The sequence below is a fragment of the Neomonachus schauinslandi genome, chromosome 15 (genome assembly GCF_002201575.2).
Source record: "Neomonachus schauinslandi chromosome 15, ASM220157v2, whole genome shotgun sequence".
NCBI classification, from domain to species: Eukaryota; Metazoa; Chordata; class Mammalia; order Carnivora; family Phocidae; genus Neomonachus; species Neomonachus schauinslandi.
This window is the reverse complement of record NC_058417.1, coordinates 2,795,040-2,803,928: the sequence shown is the minus strand read 5'-3', so window position 1 is coordinate 2,803,928 and position 8,889 is coordinate 2,795,040. Positions and strand designations below refer to the sequence as shown.

Here is an 8,889-nt window from a genome sequence, read left to right as displayed (position 1 = left end):
CTGCTATTTTCTAATTCTCTGGAAATGGAACCTGCTTTATAATATGCAAGCTTTTTTGTCCAACTTTGGAACAAGTTTTTAGGAAAGCGTATGTGGGTACTGCCCAGGCAGTTGTCAACTTCCTTCTGCCCTGCTTCTGGTGGCCCCTTCTTAGTGGGTTGTTCATTTTTATAGCTGAGACCATAGGTCACTATCAACCTCTTGGGCAATTTTTCGACCTGCCAGGAGGGCCGCCCTGCATCAGGCGACCATTACACTCAGCTGTGGTCAGTGGGATCAGCGGGTATCAGGGGATTCCCTCCCCCATCATAATGTAATGCAAAAATGCAAAGCAACACAAAGTCATAAAACCCTTTAAGGGAGCTGTGGGTGTTTGAGCACTTTGAAGCTCGGTGTCTTCAAAACGTACGGTACGGTGGTGCTGTTCTTTGGGGTCTTTTGTTTCTCTGTTTTGTTTCTGTTGTTTTGTGGTGTGTGGGGTGAGTTCCGTGTGGTTTGGTTGTCCCAGGAGAGGCATATGGGGGCCTGGTTTTATGGGGTCCAAAGGATGCCTCAGAGCACCCTGTTCTCCAGGGGATTTAGATGGATACGCTGTTTTCAATGAGCGGAGGGTCCAGGTAGGTGTAGGGCAGTGACAGCCTCCTGTTCCGCTTCCGGATATCCTTCGAGATCTGGGCCAGGCGGCTCTGGAAGGCGGTGATGCTCTGCTGAGGAGCCTCCTCCGTGAAGTGCTCCTCTGGGTAGGTGCCCAGGGGCCGCTGGGAACCAACCACAAGGTTGAGTGAAGGGGCTGCTCAGCAGCTGGGACCCCCGTTAGCTGTCCACCCCGGGGACCTGGAAGTAGCCTCCCTCCGAGCCTCAGCCCTATCCCTCCCTTTAGGCAATGAGGGTCACTGCAGGCAGCTCTTGGGGACTGAAAGCTCAAGTCAGAGTTTTCCAAGGGGAGTCCCCACCCCCCAGCATGATCCCCTTGCAGCTAGGGTGACTCTGCATGAACTCATTTATCATTTGACCCTCCTGGTGAGATGTCCAACGTTCATGTGTCCCCCTGGGAAGGTTCAGTGGGGTGAAGAGACCCAGCGTCTTGAAGGCAGGGTGGGGTCTGTGCCAGAGAAGGGAAAGGACACCCCCTTGCACACCCCAGAGCTGGCCTGGCCTGGCCCCCAGCCCCACACTCACTTGGTCCCCAGGCTCCTTGCTCAGCAGCCAGAGGGCAATGATAATGTCACATGTGGCATTGACCGGCGGGAGGGTGGCTAGAAACCCCTCTGGCGTTGTCCGGCCTTTGGAGGTGGGGGGGTGGCAGCTGCATGGTGGGAGGCAGGTTGGGCATCCAGACACAGGAGTCAAACTGAAAGCCAAGAAAGCAACGTTGAGTCCTAGGAGCCCGGCCCCCCTCCGTACCCCAGTCCCAGCACCGACCGTCCTCACCTGCCCGGCACTGACAGCGTAGTGCTTGGCTGAGCAGTTGAAGATGACCATGGTGACGTACTGGACCAGGGCTTCCCGGGTCTCCAGCGCAGAGGGCACACCTGCGGGGGGAGGGGGGCCAGGCATGCGGCTGCCAGGGTCCTCAGGACCCCGCTGCAGGGGACTGAGAGTGGGGTCCAAGGCCTGAGGTCCCCGTACCTGAGCTCTCCCTGCCCAGGAAGCCCTCCGAGAAGATCTCCCACACCCAGGCTTGGAGTTCATGGTCATCATGCACCGATGCATCACTTGGGTAGTAGATGTAGACAAAGCTGCAAGGTGCACTGGGTTCAGTCCCGACTTTTGACCCTGACCCTCCCTCCCTGAGGAGCAACACGGCTCAGTGTCATTCATGTCCAGCCCCCCTCCTTGTCGGGAGCCTCCCTGGGCCCTCCCGCTCCTCCCCCATCTTCTTGCCTCCCCCACCCCCCGGCTCATTGGGGACGGCCACCTCACCTCTCCACTGCACCCCAGATCCGCAACCCGTCATCCCGGTAGTAGTAATTCGGGATGTCTTCGACTCCTTGGGCCTGGATATCCTCGGGCAGACACAGGACAGACGGAATAGCTCAGCTGTTCCATGTTCCTCTGTATCAGCTCCGAGAAGCCTCCAACGCCAATGCCTGTGGACTGGGAGACAGAACTCCTGGGTGCCGGAGCGCTGGCCCCAGGCAGCGCTGGCAGGAGACACGGGGACGCTCCCATCGCCACCCTCCCTGAAGCAGACTTATCCTGTCCACCACCTGCCCCGGGGCGATGAACAGCTTGCGGGCAAGAGTGTTGATATGCAGGGTGTACCGAGTGTAGGGGATCAACAGCTGTAAGGGTCGGAGAAGACACAGGTGGGTGAGGTCTGGGGCCAGAGAGGCACCAAGTCTTATAAATCACCCATGGAAAGAGATGACAGCGACAAGAGGACCAGCCGGGGACAGGGATCAGGGCCCCAGACCTCGTGCCAGGGGCTGGGCTTCCACCGGCATCCTGTGCTATGACCCGGGCCTGGCGCCTTCCTCTCTCCGGGCAAATGAGGAGGCTGATCTGGAGGAGCACTACGAGCCCCCCGGCTCTGGCATCCTGTGATTTACTAACCCGTGCGCAGGCAAAGCACCATGAAAAGCGGGGCCGGCAGAGCAAAATGGAACCATCCCCGCAGAGTACCAGGCCCTGGGAGCTGCCGAGGGTCAGAAACAATCAGCCTGGACTGGAGAGGATAGAAAAGGTCCTGCGTCTGAGACTCAGGAGCCTGCCTCAGTAAGAATCAGAGAATCCAAAGAGCCGTGGACCCCGCCTGCGTGGGAGAAATTCCTGCCCTTCGGAGAAGAGATGCCCCAGGGTCCCTGGGGAAAAGCAATCTGGGCCATCTGAAGGCTTAGCGGAGCCCAGGTTAGAGACGCGGGTCTCCGTCCCAGGGTTCCCTCGCCCCTTCTGCAGGCAACCTGCTGTTCCCTCAAAGCCAAGGGCACGCTCTGACATCTGCCTTAGATCTTGCCTAGGAACAGGGCTTCTGGACGGCGGCTGGCTGTCCCTCTGCTCTCCCCTAAGAAGTCCCAAGCAGCCCCCTTCCTCCCGCCAGCCCCTGCACCCCTCACCCCGACTCAGGGCCTGTGGGAAAGCAGGCTGCCAGGGAGGGCGTGCTGCAGCAGGATGGGGGCTCTGCGCCTGGAGGGAGGGGGCCACGGGGCCCAGGCCGCTGAGCACGCCCGGGGTGCAGGGACACAGTGTGGGCCACGTTGCCGAGCCACGGACCTTGAAGAGTGGATGGCAGTGAGGCAGCTGGCACAGCGTGGCCAAGGCGAACACCTCAAGGCAGCAGGTGCGCGTGCAACAGGTGCGTGACAGCCTCGTGGATGGAGAATTCAGCGTTCCGCACCCACATCTTGGCCAGCAACCAGTCCCACTTGTCGCGGGGCAGGAAGATGGGGCTGTCGGGCCCCGGGGTCTGGCTGAGCTGTAGGAGGAGCCGGTGTGGGGAGAGGTGGCCGTGGGGTGTCTGCGGGGCCCCTCCGTCAAACCCCTCCCTCCCCCTGCCCTGCCGCTGACCTGGATGGCGAGGGGCAGCAGCAGCCCTCCCCCGGGGCGCTGGAACAGCAGGGTCATCGGGGCCGCGGAGAACTGGGGCCTCCCATTCATGACGTTGGTGTGGATGCCAGAGAGGATGCCATGATCCACCAGGAACAGGGAGCCCCTCTGCAGGAGGGAGAGGGGGAGCAGGGGCTGCCTCTAACGGATGCAGGGGCGGGGCGGGGCGGGGAGAGGACTCAGGGCTGGGAAAAGGCGTCTGCCTGGGAGAGGGCGCTGTTGGCGTGCAGAACAAGGAGGTCCTTAGGCACTAAGAAGGCGGGCGTCTCCAGCAGGGGACGGCCCCAAGGCACCGGGACGGCGGTGTGCAGGGCCTGGACCCCGAGCCCCTCACCTCCAGCTCAGCCTGCAGACTGGCCCCAGGGCCCAGCACGGGGGCCACCATGTCATCAGTGACGGGGAAGTCCTCTGGCAGGTGGCGACAGCCACCTGGATCAGGACAGGGTTGAGGCCATTCGGGAACTGGGAGGCGAAGAAGGCGTCCTCCTGCCAGTGTTTAAACACGTACTCTGGGGGGGGGAGGGCAGCGGGGGGAGCGGGGGACCAGGTCATCTCACATGGAAGCCCCCCACCCCGTCCCTGAGCGTCATGGTGGAGTTGCTTGCTCCTGGGTCCATCCCAAGCTCCCTTCGCTTCGCACTCGGTACCTTTCTCAGCCTGGGCGTCAGCCACTGCCTCTCACCAAGCAGCAAATCCGAGTCCCCAGCCCACCCGTCCTCCTGTCTACCTGACGCCCCAAGGCCAGGATTCAGCAGCCTCAAACACAGCACTGGGGGCTACGGCTCCGGGCCCTCTCCCATCGCCCGGCGTCTGGGGACCTGCACCCCCATCCAGCTGGTTGCAGGCAGAGCTGGGGACCGCTCACATGAGCTCCCTCTCCTCCTCCTCCCATCGATCCCCACTGATGCTCCATCCTGAGTAGCTCTGGCCCCACCTGTCCGCCCCGTCTCTGCTGTCACTGCCCTGCCGAGGCCACCATCCTCTGCTGACCATGGCCAGGGCCTCATAACTGCTCCTCCTGCTTCCAGTCCCGCCTGCTAACACCCTGCCCCCCACAGGGCCATCTGGCTGTTCAGTCCTTGCCTGGCAGCCAGCCAAAGCTTCCCACTGCACTTGGGAAAAGCCCGAGTTCCCACCCTGGGCTCCCCAGCCCTGTGTGCCCCGGGGTCCCGTGCACCTCCCCCACTCTGTCTCTTATTTTCTCTCCCTTTGGCCAAGGCAGAGGTCTCTTTCCCCCAGAAGGCCTCTGGTCCTTCCATCTTCAGGGCCTTCGCATTCACTGTGCCCTGAGCCGAAAACGCACTCTGCCCATTCTTGGTACTGTTAATACCTACTCAACTTCAAGGTCTCAAGAGACATGTCCCCTCCTAGGGACAGCTTTCCAGGACACACACCCCCCCCCCCAGCCCACACAAGGCAAGACCCCCTTTTATGTACTTTTGCTGGGGCCAATGAACAGGTTTCACAAGGGAAACTCAGTATTTTGATTTTGAGCCTATTGTCCACTCACCTGCTCAACTGTGAGCCCGGTGGGGACAAAGACTGTGTCCACAGCCCTAACCCAGTGTCTGATGGGTCACTGCCCAGCAAATGTCTGTTGGATTAAGGGGCGTTAGAAGGTTAGGGATGCACCCAGTCTCCACCCTCTTTTGTATCTGTGGAGGAAGTAAGGTCTATCGAGGGATAGGGGCCTGCCCAGGGTCACGCGGTGAATCAGTGCTTGGTTTTCTGAGGTTCCAGACAGCTAGGAGAGCTGAGGTCTCAGGGAAGAACTCAGGAGCTCCAGCCCGAGTTCCTCACCAGCGGCCGGGGTCTTGCGGAAGTTCAACATCCTTCTCATCTCGTTCAGACTCTTCCAGAGCCCCTTGCGGTCCAGCAGCCCCTTGAGTTTCAGCTCCGCAAACCTGTCAGGGGGTGTCAAGGGTGGGGAGGGGACAAGAGGCCCTGGGAGACCCTCCCCTGTCAGCTGGCCTTATCCTTCCTGGGCTCTCGAACCAGCCCCCAGGTCCCCAAGTAGCCACTGCCCCTGAGGTCATCACGGTCTCGTGGGAATTGGTGGTGGGCAGAGTCTGTGCCCTGGGTAGGACTGTGTGACCCACGTCCTTGACAGTGGGGGAGGGCAGAAGGTGGGAGTCCCAGGGCCCCTGAGGCCCAGGATCGGGAGGGAGTGGGCATCCTTACACAGAGCTGAATTTCAGGTAGAAGCAGGAATTCTTCATGACAGAGTATTTGATGTTGAGATCCAGATCTTTCACAGACTTCTCATCCAGACAGTGAGGCCAGCCTGGCCTGTAAGTCTTCCAGCTGGAGGGAGGAGCAGGAAGGTTGTCCACAAGAAGGCTCAGGGAACCCACTGACTGGGGCAAAGGGAGAGGTAGGGCCCTGGAAGCCCTCGTCAGAGCCAGCCCCCTTCTATGAGTGAGGGTATTCCCGAGCTCTGTCCCTGCCTCGTTCCCACAGCTGACTGGTCCAGGCCTGGGCACCTAACCAGAGCTAGGCCAGTCAACGTCCTTTCTGGGGAATCAGACATCGGGTCCAAAATGGAGTCACTTGTGCTAAGCCCACGTCTGCAAACCAAGGCTTCATGCCTAACCTATCTGCAAGGTCAGCCGCTCCCAGGAACGTGACCTTTAACCAGTCAACCTGGAATTACTGGGTCATCACCAGAGAGGTAACCTGCCTGATAGATCCCCACCTTTCCTCAAAGGAAGGTGATCTTGCCTGAAACAATCTGCTTTTTTGCTAGAAACTGCCTTTTTCTGTCCCCATCTGCCTAGAAAAGCCTATCATTTTGCACGGCTCCTCAGAACTCCTTCTCTGCTAGAGCGGACGCTGCCTGATTCGCAAATCATCGAATAAAGCCAACTTGATCTTCAAATGGACTCGGTTGAATTTTTTTTTTTTTTTAACAGGGCTGAGCCAGAGAGACTATCTGTCTGGATATCTGGACTACCACATGCAAACATAGGGACTGTTAGTTATGGCCACTTTCCACTGTAGGGACTGGGACCCAAAGAAAGCTGTCTACAGAGGGAGAAAGAGAAACGTGAAACAAGAGAAAGAGAGAAGCATCTAGGCCCCCAGAGACAGGGAGAGAATCACCTTGGTTTCTGGCCTCTGAGATCTGGCTACCCTTCCAGTACGTCTGTGGGCGTGTGTCCTCCTGACACACTCCCACCCTCCGCCCCCACCCCCAGTCTGCTCGCTGGCCTTTTTTTTTTTCTTGCAACCACAAAATCCCTGACTCACACAGATGCATCTCACAAGGAAGTTCATGAAGGCTTCAGGAACCTTGGGCAGGCATCCCAAGGGGAGGCACTTTGACTTCCATAAGCTTGAGGGGGGGCAGAAATTTACTCTTCCCCAGGCCTCAGGCATCTTGATCAAGCAATCAATACAGCCTGAAGACTTTGGGTGCAATGGTAAAATCCTGTCCCCGGAAGCTGAGCACACCCCCCACCCCGCCCCAGGCCAGTCCTCCTCTTATTCATTCAGTCAGTCATTGCCCTTGGGCTGGAACTTTCGACTTCAAAGAACAAGTGGCAATTAAAGTACACTGCTCCTAGGTGGTGGCCCAACCCTGCTTCTCACACAGGAGTGTACAAACCCATTCACCCAGAGATCTTGGTGAAATGCGGGTTCTGATTTAGCAGGTCTGGCGTGGGTGGGCCCCAGAGCCCGCGAGCTCCCAGGTGATGCTGACACTGTGATCTGAGGCCACACTTCAAGGCCTGAGGGCCTAGACAGCTGGAGCCCATGTAGCTGAGAGACCTGGAGTAAAAGCCTGCAGCCCGGGCTTTGGGAGCAGCTGAGTTGGCCAGAACACGACCTTTTTGAAAACCTGCCCCTGAGCGCCCTGTGGTCCCTGGCTTTGTCCGCCTACCTGCAGCCCCAGCTCCCCTGCAGCCTCCACCCCTCACCAAGGCAGCCTCTGGGACCCGCCTCTCCCAGCTGAGCCTGGGGCAGAGGAAGAGCCCTCCTCCCACCTGCCCTGCAGGATGAGTTTCCTGGGCTTGGAGGGGGGCATGGATTTCTGGTTCTGCCCAGATTTCCAGGAGGATAAAACAAGCTGATGGATGAAAAAGGCCCAGGGCAAGCAAGACGCCTGCAGGGGTGAGGTATTCCCAGCCCTGGTTTTCCCACTCTCCCGGGGCACCAGAATGCTCCGGAAGGCTGGTTCCAACAGAATTGCTGCCGGCACCCTCGGTATTCAGCAGGCCTGAGGGTGTCGGGGAATTTGCATTTCTAATGAGCCCCCAGATGCTGATGTTGTCCTCGGAGAGGACTGGCGGGGACTTCCGTCTGTGTCATCCCGGGGGAACCCAGGCTGCCCCACATCCCTTGGGTGACCCCCTCTCCCCCCGCCCCCCACCAGCACCGCACAGTAGCCCCCTCCTCACTGGTACGAGTCCTGCCTGGCCTGCAGCTCTTCCTGGTGCTGTTGCCGGAGGATGGGGTGGTCGTCTGCCCAGGAGACCTTGGCTGTGAGCGCACAGGAGCGGGTGAGGAGGGCAGAGAAATGCGCCCCCTCCTCCTCCCCAGCTGCTCTGCCCTCCGCCCTGGGTCCCCTGCTCCCACACCGGCTGTCCCCTCCGCCTCCCCAGGGGCCACACCGGCCCACCCCTCCACTCCCCTTGCCTTGCCCCCGCCCGGCTCAGCGGCCCCCGCGCGCAGCGACAGGCTCCCCGCGCCCTCCAGCCACTGGTAGCAGGGGAAGCGCAGGGGGGCGCCCCGCGGCGGCGTGAGCTGGAACCAGCGGCAGAACCAGGCGTCCCGGGCCACGGCCCCGACCGGGACCCGCAGCATCAGGGGCGCCTTGTGCACGCGCAGCAGCAGCACCAGGCCCACGTCCTGGGGGGGCTCCAGCTGGAAGTCCTCCACCTGGAGGGGAGAGGCTTAGGATCCGAGGGGCCCGTCCCCTGCTCCCTCCTCCGCCTCCACCCCGGCCCGCAGGGCACTCACAGCGCCCGCGCTGAACTCCTTGCCCGGGTGGTCCAGGCGCAGTGGGGGGGCCTCTCCCAGGGCCCCCACGATGCTGACAGCTATTTTGTTCCACGTGCCAGCCCGGATGGCCTCCCCGGTGGACACTCTCACGCTGAGCTTGGCCATGGTGCCGGCCCAAGTCTGGCTGTCTGCTGGGCCGCTGAGACCTTTAAAGCTGGCGGCTCAGCTGGGGACACGACACACCCCGCCCCGCCCCGCAAGGCGCCGGTCGCGCGCGACGGATTGCTGTCCCCCATTCCGAGTGCACACGGAGCCCCTTTGCCACCCGGTAAGCAAACACACTCCCGGCCCAGGGCCGAGACGGGCGGGACTGGGAGGCTCCGCAGTGCGGGGTGAGCG

At 60.7% G+C, this 8,889-nt stretch overlaps 1 protein-coding gene across 1 annotated transcript; it reads right to left on the bottom strand.

The window, feature by feature from the left end:
• Positions 1-578: 578 nt before the first annotated feature.
• Positions 579-8,655, bottom strand: ALOX15B (arachidonate 15-lipoxygenase type B). Its single transcript, XM_021694799.2, is given in 18 exon segments — positions 579-758; positions 1,180-1,299; positions 1,301-1,351; positions 1,432-1,532; positions 1,630-1,751; positions 1,924-2,030; positions 2,032-2,098; positions 2,200-2,285; positions 3,214-3,270; positions 3,272-3,415; positions 3,508-3,654; positions 3,881-3,973; positions 3,976-4,055; positions 5,347-5,450; positions 5,728-5,850; positions 7,947-8,033; positions 8,210-8,427; positions 8,509-8,655. Coding segments are annotated over 18 exon segments (2,034 nt in total).
• Between the last annotated feature and the right edge of the window lie 234 nt (positions 8,656-8,889).